Below are 19,641 nucleotides of genomic sequence, written 5' to 3'. Positions count from 1 at the left end.
CAAAAGGTTTAGCGACAATATAAGATTTCGGAAAGAAGCATTTCTTCTGGCAACTCCGACCAAACCTTACATTCGATTCTGTCGTGTTTGCGTCCTTGTATCTTTTAGCTCGAAATACTGGTGTTATTTCTGTTTGAATCCAATTTGCGCCCTTGTTATCTTTGTGACTTTTATTTTTCGAAAAAAAATGCCTTCAAGGTACAAAATAACATGATATAATTTGGATTCTTGCTAAAAACAGGACTACACTGCACCTGATGGTTAGTAAAATGCCGTCGAAATCGAGTATCGTAAACGAGAAGTGATCCCTCGCCAGTTGACACAATTATTCAATTCAATACATTTATTTCAGGATAGTATACACCCATAGTGTTAGTAAATTACAATAATTATATTATATTAAGTGTTAGTACGTACAGTTACACATAAAACAAAACTCAATAATAAGACAAAACATTACAGCGTGCGATTCACTGACCCACCAGCTGAGCAACAGGCTTATGCAGCTCAAACCAGTGTCTCACAAAATCGCTTGTACAGTCATTGCTTACAAGGGCTACAATGCTGTTGGGCGCACCCCAAACCCTGCGCATCAGTGATGTCGCGCGCTTTCGCATTATCGCACTAAAATCGTCTGTATGCATACCGGCGAACATCCCCGACGCACTACAAAAACGAGAGAAACCCAAGAACAATCTAAATGCGTTATTGTATTGGATTCGCAGAGCATTATAAGTTTTCTGCGTATAGCTGACCCACAGGCTGCATTATGCCGGCCTGTTCGAAGCCGTATATACACAAGCAGATCCCGGAACTCGACTCACCTAGGCTACTATGGTGGGTTTTAAACCTTCAAAACAGCAGTCGCTATCCACGTGGATCCGAATATTCAACCATTTTGCTTTAGTAAAAACATACATATAAATATTGTAAACATTTTTAATTGTATGTGAACGACACGTATTGCAAATAAAATTATGCTTAACAAATTACATTGGATGAGGTCAACGTAAAGCTATAATTATATTAATTGTATAAAAAAACCAAAACGTAATACTTTGTAACGAGCTAATTACACAGGTATTATAGTATAATTAATTCATTTTATATTTTTTTTATATAATAGAATTCTCGTTTTACTTTACACGGCTAGTGTTGTACAAGACTTGGTTTTTTATCGCCATTAAAATCTGAATTGGGTAAGCAAATTCGTGATCAAGTAGTTGAAGTACTCGACGTGAACACCTGAGCAGCCTTTGTATTTAAGGTATACTTCCTCTATCGGAAGGGGCAAAGGGTTTATTAAAAAAATATTTTGATTTTATAAAAGTTTAGTAGGCATGGGTAAAAGTGGACGTACGGAGCGACATAGTCGTGAAATAACGACCAAGCTCTTTAAATAAAGATTAAAAAAAAAAAAAAAAAAGGTATACTCAATCTTAAACATTAAAGTTTATTTTCGACGAAAAATTGCTTTCATGTCTATACATCATATTATAATTTTTACAATTTTCAAATGATTCAAATTTAGAAAAAATATGTCGTCTCATTGTAACGTTGAAGATCGACCTCTTTCGCAGTTACCATCTCAGAACTTATAATAATATAATATATAATAATAATATCAGCCCTGTATTATATACAGTCCCACTGTTGGGCACGGGCCTCCTCTACTACTGAGAGGGATTAGGCCTTAGTCCACCACGCTGGCCTAGTGCGGATTGGTAGACTTCACACACCCTCGAAATTCTTATAGAGAACTTCTCAGGTATGCAGGTTTCCTCACGATGTTTCCCTTCACCGTTAAAGCAAGCGATAATTCACAAAGAATACACACATATTTTTTTTGAAAAATCACAGGTATGTATGTGCCGTTGGAATTTGAACCTGCGAACATTCGTCTCGCCAGTCCATTCCACAACCAACTAAGCTATCGCCACTTAAAATGATAATATTAGAAAAGTTCACATTTATATTTCCCGAGCCGAGAACCTAACTTAGGATTTCTCAGCCTACGATCTATATACGCCATCACCAACCCAAATAGATACTATAATTTTATTTTTTTATTCAATATCGTAGTTGAAATGCGACATCCCTTTAATAATAATTACCACTACAAATTCTAATAGACTATAAATAGCAAGAGAATAACAGTAACAGTCTGAAAATCAAACAAACACATCGTGCATATGAAACTGCAAAAATGGAAGAGACAAAAAAATACACACCAACTGACACAACCAAACTATTGGATAAATTCAATAAAATCCTTTACGTATTTGGATTTAGAGGGTTTTGGATGGGAGACGTCAAATTTCCGAAAACTGTTATGAAGATAATTGACATATTATACCCCGTGCTAATTATTACGCAGGGTACATTCGGCACTCTGCAATTAGGGGCATATTTTACGCAAAAACATTTGAATTCAGTGCAAAAAATTGATGCTTTGGTTATGGGTTTTGGCCAGCCCATGATGCTTTTGTATTGCCTAAACTGTAGGTACTATAAGAAAGCCTGCAGAGAGGTAAGTGTCATTTTTACTAGCTTTTGACTCTCTCTGTTGTCCTGATTACCTCATGTATGCACTCACGTTATGACTTCGTGTAAAATAGATCGAAGTTAATTGAGTAATTTCTTTCTTCCTTTTGCATTGTTCGCTTATTCGACCGGATGCAAATCGTATATAATAATAATATAATTCTTTATTGCACAATAAAACATATAGAAAAACAAAAGAAAACATTAGTTGAAATTAAACTAATTTTCGGATTCTATCGCGGTTTTTAGTATTTTATTTTTCTCCCGTAAAAATAAAATACTAAAAACCGCAAATTAGTTTAATTTCAATGTCTAACATTTAACATTTGCGTAAACATAAGAAATCATTAAAACATTAGTTTTTATAAAACTATCTAAATATACATATTACATATAGATGTTGAAACTATATATCGGCCGAAACAGTATATTGCTCTATATCGTGCATTCCGTGTAAGATAGTCGATGCCGCTACTAAACACGTCAAAATTTTCATCAAAAATCGTTGTTTGATATCCGAGTGACCACGTATAAATAAATATACCTAGGTATGCATAAATCGTATTACGATGAAAAATAGTCTATATGAAACCATATAACATCATGTACACCTTATTGATATTAAACGTATCCAGTAATATATAATTACGAAATCCAATATCAGTTTATAGTTTCAATTTGATATTGAGAAAAAACGATATCACCGACCCTTACCGGATGGTAAACCATCACTTTTGTTCACAATAGTTCAATTTATACTTCATTCGACCGCGCTTAATGGAGAGGGTCGCGTTCAGTTCTAACTGAAGCAGCTAACGAGATCACTCTGGCAAACGAACGACTTCTTGAAACTTCTACACTGCAGAAGACCACAGTTCCGTCCTCGCAGTCCTTCAATATTTCGCCGCTTTCTCTGTGTTTCCGGTCGTTCTAACAGTTCCGGCCTGCAAGTCGACTAATATGGTAATGAATAAGCTGATGTCACCATCCTCTAAGTGACCGTCATGAGCCGAGGTTCGTAACCCTGGTTGTGTTGACCTGAGTTTGGTCACTTAATTTCAGAAGGTTGCCAGAATCTCAACCGCTCACCCGAAATTCCGGTGTGTTTGTATAAGGCGACTTGTGTCAAGTTAACAAACGTAGTAGCCATTTAAAATCTCCATTCTTATCTCCTCTTGTCGACACGCCACATTTCTTTTATCTGTATTCATGAGAAGTGGCGAATTATTATCCAGCTAGCTATCTTACGAGTTGATTCTGCTATTATATACTATTAGTAATTATAGTTTGCCATATTACTAGGTGTTTTACCATTTGTTCGTCGTGTTGAAGACTGTGTATAATGACAAAGAGACAGAGGAGAATATGGTAAAAAGACTAAAGCTCTATTTTGGGGCGTATTTGATATTCTCTTTGCTAATTGTCCTTCTATACGGGAGTTATGCTTCCGTCGAGACGGTGAGGAAAGGTATGTCTATTTTCTATCGATAGCACGGCATATGACTTCATTGCACTTAGTGTAATAAAGAACAGCGTTGATGTTAATATTATCTAATGCAATGTAGATAGTGTAATAACTATCTATGCGTAACATATAACCTAACCCAGAATGGTTATTTTAAATTGTATTTTTTTACAGGTGCAACATTCGTTACTGTGGTAACAGCGTGGCCTGACGTCACAGATACCTCTAAATTAGCTTCTTACGCAAGAGTCGGTATTTTCATGTACTGGAGCGTATACAGCTTCACCACATCTGTGGTTATCATCATCGTTTTAATTATTTTCTTAGGCTTGACTTATCAGTATATAAATTTGCAAAGATATTTTGAAAACCTTAACAGTATATTTGAAAATGATCGACTAAGTCACGAAGAAATGGAGAAGAACTTCGAAAAGGCGTTACAGAATGGAATTAAAGCACACTCTGAAACTTTATGGTACCGCACTAAGAATTATTATTTATTTATTTATTTATTTAAGGACCTCCAACAAAGGATACACGGCATATAATAAATACAATGTCGTAATATTGGTATAATTAACAATGTGACGTGCCTCTTATGAAAAAGTTCGGATGCAAAAGCAATACAAAATGTTTTTATAACGATTAATCTACTAAATTAAGTATACACAGTCAAATTAATGTTGCGATATTAAAGGGCGATAAAGAACCATGCTTATTTTCGCAAACAGTTACCACTACGAAGCTACAGGACACAATGGAGGCCATGCACAGAATATTTATCTATCTATACTACTGCCTCGGTGGCGTAGTTGTACTACATGCGCCGTACGGCAGCGCTCTGAGGTCCTGGGTTCGAAACCTGGGTCGGGCAAAGTGATATTTTTCTACTCAGTATCAGCCCGGAGTTTGGAATTTGCGCCCGATATGGCGATAGGATCGCCCACTATCACATCATGGGACGGAATACACTTGGCGACAAGTGAGTGCTATAGTTGCGCCTGTGCATACCCCTCCGAGGATAAATGCGTGATATTGTATGTGTGTGTGTGTGTGTGTATCTATCTATCACAGAAGACATATTTGTTGTTGTATATCCTTAAAAGACTTATTTCTTTCTATGTAGGACGATCACACTTATTTATTTAATGCATATTCTAAGACTAATCCAATAACTAATTCCGAATATCATCTAGAGTACTTGTGAAAACAAATTAAATGAAACCAAACTCGATAGAAAATCTATTTATTAATATTTAAATATTGTTCCAGGTGCGTCAAGCAATGCCGTATGATATGTAGTGCAATAAACGCGGGTGTAATATTGCTAACCACTGGAACTCTTGTTATTTTAATGCCCGCTATTCTGGTATATATCATGAATATCTTATTTACTTTTATATGCTTATCACATAGAAGTTTTATATACTTGTTCTAATAATAGTTTAATTTTTATTATTTACATTTGCTCAGACTGTGTGCATTTCTAAAATAAATGTTCCACTAGCACTGTTAAATTAAAATTGTAGAATACTGTAACACCAGTTCTTGGGACAATGCCTTGGTCCTTTGACCATGGAAGTTTTTTTTTGCGGTCAAATGGCGACGCGAACATACCGCTCGCCTGTTGTTAAAGGATACGATCCACCCATAAACAGCAGCAACATCTTATCTTTAAAAAACAAAGTATTACATCGTTCACCGCGATCTTCACCTGAGTCAATGCTCAGTAATTCTGCTGGCTACAAAGGTTGAAAATCTTTAAAACGTCGCACTTTGTAATAAACAAAAAACTGGCATAAAATCTGAAAATCAGTTTCATTTTATTTCATGATATATATAAGGAAACGGTTGATGAAATGATGATGGTGAAGTTGATGATTGATGAAATCTTTGGAAACAGTGTCATCACGACTCAGGATTTTGAAATATAAAGTCCACTATCTACAATTACTTTTAATAGATCAGTGTTCCCATTTTGCCCCGTATTTCTAAAACTTTCAGGTGCCTGGTATTTTTATTTTATTATAGACTTAACAGTCTGATCAAATAAACTTTCGCTTATGTGTCCCAGTATGAAGTACGTAACAATAATATATTTTACAGGGCAGTAAAGATGATTTGCTAGAAGCAATGATGTATTTAATGGTGTTCAATATAGTTCTAATGATCATGGCGTTTTTCATGTGCAACGCTGGAGATACTACTGTTGAAGTAGGTATTTCTTATTTGTTTATACCGCTCATGCAATTCAACTAGACCACCAAGGAAGTGGAAATCAAATGTTAGCTAAAATTAAAACAATATTTCAATTTTACTGACTGGGACCGCCTGCTGGGACTGCCTCGGTGGCGTAGTTGTATTGCACGTCCGGTACAATAGCGCTCTGAGGTCCTGGGTTCGAATCCCGGGTCGGGCAAAGTGATATTTGGGTTTTTCTGCTCAGTATCAGCCCGGAGTCTGGAATTTGTGCCCGATATGGCGATAGGCTCGCCCCCTATCACATCATGGGACGGAACATACTTGGCGAAAAGTGGGTGCCCTAGTTGCGCCTCTGCATACCCCTTCGGGGATAAAATGCGTGATGTTATGTATGTTATGTATGTATATTTCAATTTTAGCTAACATTTCAATCTAATAATATTCAAAGTTTATCAAATGATTTCAGTTATAATATTTTAATACCAATCCTACCGAAATATTGCTTATTGAATATTTTATACAAATTACAGTTTTGAAGTCTTTGGATTACAAATTCATTATATACATTATACAGGCTCAGAAGCTTCCGAACGCCATCTACAGTTGCGGCTGGTACAACTGCTACGGCAAGAGATCCGCTCGCATCAGGAGTTTGGTGGTTGTCGCCATGATTCAAGCGCAGGTCAATCTCATTCAATCATTCATTATTTCTTTATTGTAGTGATTAGTCCATCATGTTTATTCGTTATCTCGCTCGTTCGTCCTTTTAGACATACATTCATTTTGGATTAAATACTGGTTTGCCATTTTGAATTGAAATAGTTCTCATTAGCCTATCAGGTGAATACTTTTCAACAAATTAATGACGAGACGAGTATGACGCTCGCCTGGTAATTCGGATCCAGGCGAAACTTTTGTAACTCAGAGACAATTAGGATAGTCATAAAATAAATAACGAGATCATTAAATATTAGAGAAGCCGACGTATTTATTTCATATGGGCGCAAAATTAAAACGCAGTCTAACAATGCAAAATCAAAAATTCTCACCTTAGAAGACTAGGGGTTGGTATGGAGTCCTGTGTGGTTGAGGTTGAGACTATTACCATTGATTCGGCACAATTCCAGACTCTGGGTTGATATTCAGCAGCAAACCCACTTACCCAAACCGGAGACCTCAATATAGTACTCATGTCGCGTACAATACAATTATGCCACCGAGGCAAACGAGTTACCAATTTTATACATTGCACTTGCAGGAGCCCGTAGTGTTCACAGGCTTTGGTGTCATCGAGCTATCTTATGAAAACTTTGTAACCGTAAGTATTAGCGAATCTAGTATATTACCTTTAAAAAAAAATTACGAATTATCGACGCCTTCAACCGCCAGGGAAACATCACTAGTGCTATCGTGTGATACATTACTAGTAGTGCATCACTAACTTAAGGTACTCAAACATTAAAAAATCACATAGAATCGTGTCTTGTTTGAAGGAAATGAGTGCACCTAATAGCTGCAATTTTTTTTTTCAGATAATCAAATCTGCGTATTCTTTAATCTCAGTATTTCACTAATGTTAGTTTTTATCGTCGGGAAAATATCTCTACGTGAGGTCTAGACCGTATATTACCTACACACAATTTGCACATTCTTATGTAACTAATAAAAGTTGTAATAATTATGTTATGAAATAAAGTGATTATCCACATCATGTTTAGCTTTTTTACCAAAATTCAATTTCCTTAATTAAAAAGTTTGTAAACATGTTTATACATCTTATGAAATTCAATGTTATGATTTGAAGAGTTTCCATGTTAGCTTCTTGCATGGATAGAATTTTCAACAGCCATACTAAATTTGGCTTTGCGTTTTAAATCTCACTGAATATTATGAGTAAAATATTAATAATATAGTAAAATTATAAAATTCAGAAGATATTTAGATGTTTATTAGAAGTCAACGTAAAAATTGCTACACCGACATGAAAAAATACAACAATACACTTTGATGCGAGTGAACCGTTATGTGTATAAAATAATGATAGTCTTTTTGATTAGCATTATTTTTATTGTAGTTAATACACATTACAATTATTTACTGGTACGTAAATGTCACATTCATGAGTACTGGAACTAGAGAGCGGCCGTGTAGGGATGGGACACATGACATTATTATTAATCGATAACTAATCTCTCACAATGTGTAGTTGTCACTGTGCTCGGAAGAGAGTCTTAAATAATGCCATGCTCGTATGCCAAATTCTGCTATAAGAAATACTGACTGAACTTGAAATGAACAGATTGAAGCTTATATATTTACGCCAATTGCAAACCAAAAGTATAAGCTATGTTATAAGTCGATTATTTAAAGCTGGCGCGGGCAACACATTGACATGCGTTGTCGTCGTCATGACAACGCAATGGCCATGTATCAACAAAGTTAAAGAATATAACATGATGTTTTGCTTGCACCTATGAACCTTGCCCTTAAATTATGATATTTTATTTTAACACATTGTATAAAATTGGTTTGATGTGAGTATTGTGAACGTGCCAGCCTTTGGAAATCGATTTATAGTTTAGCTTACCTAACAGGTTGCAAAGATTACGCGTCATACATAGTTTAATTTTGATACATAATTTGCGGTTTGTATACAAGTCTGAAAAATATCTAAGCCGTACGAACAAAATCAAACTAAGCTGTTTTCGGGCAATCTACAATATGTAAAAAACATTAAAAAATAAAAAGAAGAGCTCCGCCGTGACAGTGCGTACACTGCCGTGACCAGGATTCGAACCTGGGTTACTACGGCCACAACGTAGGGTCCTAACCACTAGACGATCACGGCTGTCGGAGCTGTAGAGATTTTGACAAAATAACGTTGGTAATTCAACGGTCGCTTTCACTTATTATATTACAAATTAGTTATAAGTTTCCTTAAAATATAAGTAATAAGTACGATTATTGCTAGTATTTATCGCAAAAGTACTGCAACCGAAATGTTCTCTCTCTCTACACAATCCCATAGATTGCAAACTAATCGTTATCAATAAACGCTGCCCTAGTAGAGTCGTGTACTGTTGTGTTGGTTAGTTAGGCATAAATTTCAGAGGAACGCGGAGCCATCTAATATGCCGAAGCGTGCCATCGCAAAGTTGTAATTGTTATGCCGGTATTGGATGTACATACATATAAATAGTCTCTAACACTGTATACCACGTCTGACTCTATCCTACTATATTCCGATGTTTTCTATCATCGGAATGACTAACACAGGGTGGTAAATCCGGTAGCCCGAATAAACGTTCAGCAACGCGGAGGCGATGTTGATTACGCTTTTCCGAAAAAAAAAAGGGTAGAGCACAATTAATTTCGCATCACGGTATTATATAATGAGAAAAGCAGTAGAGTTTTATAATATTTTTTTTTATGATGAGATCGTAAACTAAATGATTGGAGTTTGGATGCTTCTAATTCAGTTTATCTCTATTTTCACAGAAAGGTTTCTTTATTAATTTTTAACCATGATATTATGTATTTAAATATCGGAGTCTACTTATTGCTCGCAATGACAATTAAAAAAGTATTTAGGAGAAAAAAAAAACTCCAACAACACAAACCGTTACCAACTAAAATAAAATCTTAGGTACTTATTTAATTTAACTTTTTTTTTCGTATATTTCTTTGTTCTTAGGGACTGTTGTTTCAACCATATCAGGCTCAGTACTCTAGACAAACACATAGCGCCTTTTCTTTACTGTGAATTCGCTTCCAATGCCACAGTGTAATTAGACCCTTAACATTGCTTGAGCAGGTATGAAACAACGGCTCCTTAGCTTTGCTGGCTATTAAAATTAAGCACCGACCCCAAATAATATTGAATATGAATATAAACATACGATCTTGATTTGGAAGGAAGATTAAGTTCATTGCTTATGTTCTAATAATTTGATTTTAACTTGTATAAGTATTATAAACTTATTTTATTATTAAAAACTTACCTATTTGAAAACAATACCAAAGAATTATTTTCAACCTATTTCATTTTTAAGAGAGAAATCCTACACTTCCAACTACAAGTTCAAACTACAATTTTCTAAATATGGTAATATGTTCAAGCTATATTGAACCCAACAGAAAAAGAATCGTCAAAATCCTATGTATTAGGAGTTATTAGGAGGTCCCCTCTGCACCGTCGAAAGCACAAGGTAACGTACCAATAAAATTCGAAATGGGCTATTTTGAGGCTTATAAAATCCAATGCAAGAATAATCATTTAAATCGAAACAGGGTAGAAAATTATCGCAAAATAAATATAAAAAAAAAACGTTGAATAGAGTTCTTGTGGTTACCTAAGGTGTTAACTAAGAGGTTTTGTTAAAAGATCTGAAGATTAGGAACGGGGTAATGCTTTCACTGATCTTGATGATATACAACCTTGTCAAAAGAAGTTAATAAAAACAGTCTATACGCCTCCATCAGTCATAATACAATACAATATGTAAGTAGTTACCTAAGATTAATACAACAAACAGTAGCAAAAATTTTCGAATATTTGTGTTGAGAATTTAGGAAATAATAATAAAATAAAGCCTTACGCCTCATTATGACATGTAAAAATTAGATTTTGTACCTATAAGCAGAGTTCTAAGATTACAAAAGTTAAAATGTCCTTGTGTATAAGTGAGAAAATCGTCGATTGGTCATTATAATATTACCAATAATACGGAAGACCCGGACCACATCCTGTAATCTTTATACCTGATATCTCGTTACATGTAATTATAGCCGGTTTCGACTATATGTAGCCTTGTAGGTGCTTTCGCCAATTTTAATTTCGACCACATAATATTGTTACTCTTATTTTTCATTGTTTAACTAGCGACATCTATGAACACAATTGTCAAACTTTAGATAAGTGTACAATAACAAAAAGTGTATTACAAATGTTATTTTTTTTAAGTTTGTCATAAGAATTTGAAAATAATCAATTTATAATAAAATATTTCATTAATTGAATGATTATGCATAATTTATAAGCGACTAGTGCGTTAGCGCCACCTAGTAGTGGATAGCTAAATATCGTGACGTAAATAATATCATTGCCTACATTTTTGTAGGTAAGAATAATTGAATGAAAGTAATATATTGAATAACATATTATACTGTTAACTATTATCACTATCTTTGTAAAGATTCATTAATTTATTTAAAAAAATATTAATTTTAAACTCATTAATAAAAAATAAATTACAAACGCATCAATTTCTATATTGCACGTGTTCTCTATGATACAAAGACCAAATTGTCTATGCTTTAAAAAATTGAAGTACCTTCGCTTTTGTAGTCGCGTTTTTAGCATTATCATGGCTAAAATGCTGTTGTAATTTGTTAATTAGAAAACGTGCCTCAGTAATTGTTGTAAAAAGCGTTCAGTGCAAAGACAACTAGATATTTTATACTATTATATGAGTACTAGCTTTCATTTGACAAATTGCGCTAGACCGCATATTTAAAATGGCAGCCCTACCACGTAGAATAATCAAAGAGACACAGCGACTGATGCAGGAGCCGGTGCCGGGCATCAGCGCAGTACCAAGTGAGACGAACGCCCGCTACTTCCACGTAATCGTCACAGGCCCGGAGGACTCACCGTTTGAAGGAGGACTGTTCAAATTAGAATTATTTCTGCCGGAGGACTATCCCATGTCGGCGCCTAAGGTTAGGTTTATAACAAAAATATACCATCCCAACATAGATCGGCTCGGACGCATATGCCTGGACATACTGAAGGACAAATGGAGTCCCGCGCTGCAGATTCGTACGGTGCTGTTGTCGATCCAGGCGCTGCTTTCGGCGCCGAACCCCGACGATCCGCTGGCCAACGACGTGGCTGAGCTATGGAAGGTGAACGAGAGCGAGGCGATCCGAAACGCGAAGGAATGGACACGGAGGTACGCCATGGACAACTGAGCGGCCGCACCGCCGCGCCGCCGCCCGCTCCGGTGCGCCGCTCCGCGCGCGCCTCTCCACGATGGAACTAACCGATATATCATGATTTAAGAGTGCAAGTTATGTTACACACCCTAGACCGAGTAACTTGTGAAGAGACAATTGTGGAAATTTTTATTATTAGTGGTTCCGGGCCCGGGCCGCCGCAGGCGCCCGCCTCGGCCTCGGCCCCGGCCTCCGCCCCGGCCCCCGACCCGGCGCCCGGCCCGGTCGCATTTCTCCGTAGCCTTGCCCCTGTTTGTCTTGAATGCTCAGCCAGTTCCACAGATCATTGTTTCTCCGTTCACATGTAGCTTCGTTTCAATATTAGGTATGCATATTTTTTTACTATTATTAATGGATAGTGAATAAAACATACTGGAGACTTAAATGTATATATTTCAGGGTTACACATTTGGTTAATTTTATACAAAGGATAGCGTATACTGTCACAAAGTTGTTTTGCCTTTGTAACAAGTCTCATTCAACACTATCTTTGAGTGCAAATGAACTAATTGCTTGGAAATAAATATCTGTTTAATGATCTCTAGTGACACTGATGTTGGTTTTAATGTATCCTTTTTTTACTTAGAAAAGTGACAGCGTCTTAGATATTGTGTCCACAAATCACAAACATGATTTCACTATGGATCTTTTGTGTATTATTATGTCTTGTATAAAAGTTATCAATAAATTGTATTTATGTAAATTTTATTTGGCTTTGTGATGAACTTCAAAATACATAAAATACAAAAAGCTAAACCAATATTTCATTTTTGACGCGACGCTGGCATGTATTCTGGTGAACTAACATACATAAATCATTCAGGATTTTACATGCTATTAATACAAGCTCGGGGTACTTGGGTTTTCCTCATACATATTTCCTCTTTTTATCAATTGTAATTTTTTGTAGCAGAATAATGTTATTGACAAGTCAATCCATCACTGCCCTGCATAAAACAAATGTCTCAGCTACGTAACATAGTATGGAAGGATTTCTCATTACAAAAAAGTAATGTACCTCAGTGGGAAAGTTTTTTCTAATTACCCTCAACTAGTAATTTTGTTAAGCATAGTGCCTTCATAACATTTTTGGTGGCTGATATGTCAATAACTTGCTTGAAATCTGTATCTCACTGTTTGTTTACTTGTTATACATGTGCCTTTGCATACTATGATACAGTATTATATTTTTTTTATAAAATCATCGCCCAATAAGTGTATATCATTACTTAATCAGTGCTCATTGCTAGTCAATAATCAATTTTACTTCTAGTTATTATATACATTTAGAAAAATCAGCCTGCAATGTTCTTCGAAACTAAATATCACCAAAAATGGATTAGTTCAATATTATTTTCGCTATATAATATACTTTGTTATACATATTGTAGTGTTTTCAATTATGATACAATCTTTTTATGGTAATAAGATGGTTAGATCTTTGATGGTTAATGGTCACTAGCCACCAGCACCCATGCACTCTGACAAGGATATCATGGGCCAATGAAGATCTTTTTTTATGTTATTTTATTGGAAGGTTGGCAATCAGGGGGGGAATAGCTTGCTATGGTGAGACTGAACAGTACTTTGCAAGGCCTTTTATCTCTTTGCCCTAGTAGTCTAATGTATTTTTCTTGAGGCCCCTTTACAATGTGAGGGCAAATTGCAACATGAACCACCAAATTATGATCTTCATTTATCTTCTTAGGAGCATATCACGCATTTGCCTCATCGAAGTGTATTTGTTAACCTTTAAGATTTAATCTAAAAGTGGGGTAAAATTTATTCCATAAGTTTACTGAATGTATGAACTGCTATGGCTATTATTTTATTCTACTACTGTTCTGGACAGCTGGAATATAAATCTTTGGCATCCTGTTGCTGTATGTGCCAAATATATAGTTATGTGTCACTTCCTAGGCACTTGTGATCACGACCTTGGAAAACCCTGTTTTTTTTAATATTAAGAATAAAATGGCGATAGTAGCAAATAGCAAAGATAACAATTTGTATGCCTATATAAGGCCTGACAAATGATGTAGCTACAGTCATTTTTCTAAGTGGCTGTGGACGTTGCGAGTAGCAAGCACTGCACTAACTGTCCATAAAAATATCATTTTAGACATTACTCCGGGTTGTATTATCAAACCAGCAATGATAAAGAAAAACCAATTGTTATTAATTAACAACTTTCTAGAAGAGGATTGCGTGACCTAAAGGGCCAGACCTTTCTCCATCAGCGAAATAGGTGACAAAGCCAGTAAAGCGTAATAACATTATTTTCATATCGAATGTAAGGCTTCTGACTTACAACTAGGGATTCGTGTTGAAACACTATGGCTTAATTCACAATAGATTATCAGCGTTGTCTTAATTCTAAAATATCTCATGGTAAGTTAAGCTCTATCACCCGTAGATAGCGTATATTATATTTAAGCTAAACAAAAAGTTTTACAAATACACGTATCTTATGGCTGGAACCATGGGCGTTTGGTCAATCGGTAACTAAAAGTGCACTAATACTGTACAATGAAGTGTAATGGTCTCTGCCCATTTTAGCAATAGAATTGTCGGAATGAAGCGATGCGTATGAGTTTGTTTACGTGCACATCATCACATAAGAAACAAGAATCTTTAGTTCTATCCAAAACGACGCCCACTGCATGCTCGGCCGGTCTTATACTGCTTCACCTAAGATTAAAACCCTTGAAACTCGAGAGTTATTATTTACATATTTAACCATTGACCAAAACGTCTAGTTATTCTGAAAAACGTAGGCCCCAGTGACGACATTAGGTGCACAAAAGTAGTAACTGAGTTTTTATACGGCCTTTCCCTCCTCTAGCTGCACCTAATTTCTTTTATTGTAAAGAAAAAATGAAAGCATGCTATCATATCGCTCGCGTGTCGGCTGCGCTTCGATTCTCATGTTAGCAACCCCAATATGTATGTAAGTTCCTTAAATAGAAAAATAAAAATGGAATGTATAAAATTATTGAAATAAATTCCGACCACGCATATTTCTGTAATTAAAAGTAAGTACTTACATTTAATAGTAACGAGAACTTGGTCTCTCTGCAACAAACATTCAAATTTAACGGATTTTGTAGTTTAGTTCCAACAAACATTCAAGCATCTTCATAAACTCACATTTATAATTTATTTGTTGATCGATCAGGGCAGTATGGAATACGAATATACATCTCAAATAATTCAAATGTGAGTTTTTTTAAAGGGACATATAAATTTTCCCAGGCTAGCCGAACTTCTAACATTAGTAGGTAGGTAGCACCGACGACATCGATTTGTCGTGATTTGTTGCAGAGGTGGATGTGTGGGTGGTAAGTACATCTACAAATTACCTAATAAAGGTCACGACGAGTCGTGCAAAAATGTCGAAGGTTTAGGTTTTCTGTACACCTACTCGCATGTCTACGGTGATTTTCCAATGCGATAAATATTATTATATTCTGTGGAAGTATAGGTTTCTACCAAATTCTCAAAATTAAACCTTTTGTTGGCTGTTACTTCGTAGACCTACCACGTATTTGTGTGATTCTGCCATGGAAAGGCTGTGTGCGGGCCTTATACTAAATAGTTTCATATCAAATATCGTCGAGTGAAGAACGTCATGCAGAACTTTGTAATAAGTATAATAGTTGGTAGTCTAAAGGCAGTCGTCGTGCTCAGTTGCGGCCTGGGAGAGGTGGAGGTATCTGCCAACCGCCCGGCGCCTTGCGCTTACACAGGTATCTCGCACGACGTCCAGCTCAGGACCTTGTTATTTCTTAAGATCCACTCTGTTACTAACGCATCTTGAGGATCGTACGTATAAAATTGCTCCCGCCCGGAGCCTCACGCCGGAAGCGAAGGACACAAAGAAAAAAAGTCTCACAAAGATCTAGCGCTTGGAGTCTCACGTTGGTTAAAGCCGCTACTGGTCATGTTTACTATGGAACCGCTACTGGTCATGTTTAGTTCGTTTTATTATGGAAACATAGCAAACTGCACTTCATGATGAGTTGCAGCTATGAGCAGATTTTATCGTATTGAGTCATCAAAGCTTTAGCTTTAGCTTTGATGACTCAATACGACCACAACACACAACTCAGACGAAGATGGTTTCAAATTCCTTCATGATCAGGCGTTTGCCCAATGATTAAAGAAATCTGATAATTTAAAATACTTTTCAGGTGTCATTGCCCATTTAACCCCGATGTACCCACATGATTATATTATTTCTATTTTTATTACAATTTATCTGATAATGCATATTTGACTTTGATCATTTGTATGAATGATATCAAGTCATTGTTCCAAGCAGCAAAACAACTGTTAAGACAAGGAAGCTTTAAATTACTAATTTAAGCACATTATTTTTATAGATAAGATATGATATTGGGAACATAATATGGTGTCCCACTGCTGGACAACTTTCTTTACTAGGTAGGTAGGGATTGAGTAAATTTAGGCTTATTAAGCAAACAAGAAAATACACTTTATCCAAAAGAGGGAGAAGGCCAACCAGGGTTCCAGGGCATCTACTTTTTGTTGTGTGCTGTCGCACGATCAGAAAAAAATCTACACAGGGCTGATTGAGTAAAAAAATTCAATAAGCAATATTTTTTCTGACACAGGTCCGAACTAGAGACCTCGGAGCGGTCGTCGTACCGCGCACGCGATACTACATCGATGGAGTCCATCTTCTTATATATACGCATTATATAACTTTGCCAGTCTGGAATTACCGAATCCGCATATGGCCTTAGTCATCTTTAAAATCGAAAAGTGGAGATAACTGCGATGTCGCATTTTATTAGTAGGTAATTAATAGATGATCCTGCACATAAAATATGTTATGAAACTATTTTGTTTATAAACAAACTTCAACCAATGTTTTAATTACTCACTTACCTACTACATTAATATCTGTTGTCTTTATTAGGTAATTATGGTCCAGTCGTTCTAGGCATTATTTTAAAAGCAGGTACTAGGTAGATACATACTAATTTGTTTACAAAGTTTTATTTCCTTCTCTGAATATAGATTAGATACTTACGTAGAAATAACAGTATTTTTCAGTAGAACTTCAGACTGTAAACAATATTTTAATGTTATGTAGGATAGCATCTATCATACCTACCAACCTGTTTTATGTGTACAATAACACAACTACCTTTTGCATTCAATTTATTACATTTGGAGAATTTATTTATTTATTTATTATTACTACCACATGGTACATAGAATAACAATTACACATAGTTACACCAGTATTAAATAATAATTATAGTCACTGATATGTACAACAAGTACGGCGTACATAACATTCGCCACAGCACTCAGCGAGTAGCATATTTTTATGAGGCCTCAAAACGGTACACATAATATTAATAATAATGAAAGTAGCTTCATTGGTCTAGTCAAACGGGGCGTATAAGCCTAAGGCCTATCCATGGTATATAACTGCCCAAGTACCTACTAGAGCTGTAAATTTTAGAGGTTTTGATTAAACGGACATTCGATAATAGTACATACTTTTCGTTTCGAAAATGAGCTCCCTCACACAACCACAAAGGAAATTATATGTAAACAAATGACTATGAACCTATTTTTAGATATTGCCAATGATAGGATCTGTCTTACCTATATTTTCTACAGACTTAAGTAAATAAGTATAAAAACACAACTGGAATACTTGTCCCATAATACTAATTAGATATTTTTTATTTACACTCCTTTTTATTGTTATGTAACAATTATAATTCTGGGCAATAATTATAAAATTATTTTACCTGCGGTATTGAAGGCGGTCTCTCACTAAAGTAGCGTGCTAGGAATATTTTAAGTTATTTATGCGAAATGTATAATACATATTTTACAATGTTATTATATTATCTTTACTTCGGTTGTTTTTGTTGTTTCTGTGCATATTGTTACATTTAGTAAGCAATTATTTGTAAATCTTTGCATATTCTCGCCCGTAACTCATGCGTCGTAAAAGTATGGAACGAATGTTCAAGGGAGAGGTATTAAATCACAATACGATCACAACTCCAAGTTCAAAGGTTCGAACCTCAAATCAGAAAAAATAATGTTAGATTTTCTACTTAGTATATGCGTATCAGTCCAGAAACTGGAATTTGTATCCAATATGACCATAGGACCGCTCCATATTATATAAGGGGATGAAATCCGAATAACGAAGAATATATGCCCTGTAATCCTTGTTACACCTGTCTATATTTCGGGGATAAACGCTAGATGTGCTTTTTTTGTTTGTTTGAAAATTGCTCTCAGCCTACTAAGTCTCAGCTTACAAAGTATAGAGTGTTTGCCCAGCTGTGGGACAATATGTTCCTACTATTATGAATTGAGTATTAAGGCTTCTTGTCGAGCGTTCATTGTTTTGTTTAACAATTGTTTTGGCTGCTTGGAACAATGACTTGATATCATTCATACAAATAATCAATGTCAAATATTAATTATCAGATAAATTGTAAAAAAATTAATATAAATAAGGCGATTTGAAATAGGCGCGAAAAAATATGTACTTAATGCGCATATACTACATGTATTTCAGATTATATTGTTTAAATTAATTTCATAGTAAACCATTAATAAGAAAAAATATTTTTGTTGTGGTTTTTGGAGTCGTATTTATCTGTCCATAAGTTTCAAAACGTTAATCGCATTAAAAATCAGTATTCAGGGTACCAGCGAATGTGTATTGCTAAGTCCATCCTTATTCCTTTATAGATATGAACTAATTTAGTTATTGGGGGCATTATCTTATAGTTAAATTATTGACAACATATGGTTAGTGTACAATAAACTTTGGGCACAGTGAATCCCTCCTAATTTAATTAAACCTTGGCTGACATTTATATAATAAATTTGAAAGTAATAGGGTACCGGACTCATTTTTGTTCTTTACTTTTATCAAATATTTACATAATATAAATTATAACACAGAAGGAATTTTTAAAATCCGGTAAAAAATTAACAAGTTATAAGTCTTTGAATTTCGGTGGAAGGGGTAATTAACAAGAAACAGAAAAGAGACGAAATATCCACATGTGACGTCATCGGGAATTACGACGCGTGCGAAAGAAAGAGATGTAGCGATATCCCTACATCGCGCCCACTTCTGCACATTACAATATTTTAAATATGAATTACTCGCTCATTTTTTAACCAATTTTTATGCAGTTTTCGCAGGAGTGCTTCTTTTTCGTATTATTAACCATTATATATAGAATAATGGACAAAATCAAGCATAGGCCGGTCCCCTATTCCGTTACGGTTTCACAGCTGAACCAATGAGCCGATTTCGATTAAACTTACTAGTAAATAAGCTATTTTTTCTGTAAAACTGCTTTTAAAAAGTCCCCAAAAATATATATCGCTAAGTAAAAGTGGGTTAATAAAGC

At 35.3% G+C, this 19,641-nt stretch overlaps 2 protein-coding genes and 1 non-coding gene across 3 annotated transcripts; 2 read left to right on the top strand and 1 right to left on the bottom strand.

Annotated features, from left to right (window-relative positions):
- Positions 1–2,180: 2,180 nt before the first annotated feature.
- LOC115446606 lies at positions 2,181–7,922 on the top strand. Its single transcript, XM_030173330.1, has 8 exons — positions 2,181–2,530; positions 3,847–4,012; positions 4,184–4,484; positions 5,282–5,378; positions 6,116–6,223; positions 6,786–6,893; positions 7,470–7,529; positions 7,744–7,922. Exons 1-8 carry the CDS (start codon positions 2,207–2,209, stop codon positions 7,783–7,785), a joined length of 1,206 nt encoding a protein of 401 aa, XP_030029190.1. The 5' UTR covers positions 2,181–2,206; the 3' UTR covers positions 7,786–7,922.
- A 1,065-nt stretch (positions 7,923–8,987) lies between these two features.
- On the bottom strand, positions 8,988–9,059 carry Trnah-gug. The gene has a single exon. It is a non-coding gene; the product is annotated as a tRNA-His (tRNA).
- A 2,453-nt stretch (positions 9,060–11,512) lies between these two features.
- Positions 11,513–12,964, top strand: LOC115446590 (ubiquitin-conjugating enzyme E2 N). The gene has a single exon (XM_030173309.2). The coding sequence runs from the start codon at positions 11,729–11,731 to the stop codon at positions 12,182–12,184; it is 456 nt and encodes a 151-aa protein (XP_030029169.1). The 5' UTR covers positions 11,513–11,728; the 3' UTR covers positions 12,185–12,964.
- The last annotated feature ends 6,677 nt before the right edge of the window (positions 12,965–19,641 follow it).

Source organism: Manduca sexta, chromosome 25, assembly GCF_014839805.1.
Source record: "Manduca sexta isolate Smith_Timp_Sample1 chromosome 25, JHU_Msex_v1.0, whole genome shotgun sequence".
Taxonomy (NCBI): Eukaryota; Metazoa; Arthropoda; class Insecta; order Lepidoptera; family Sphingidae; genus Manduca; species Manduca sexta.
Note: the sequence above shows the minus strand (reverse complement) of the source record. Positions and strands in the feature narration are given on the sequence as shown.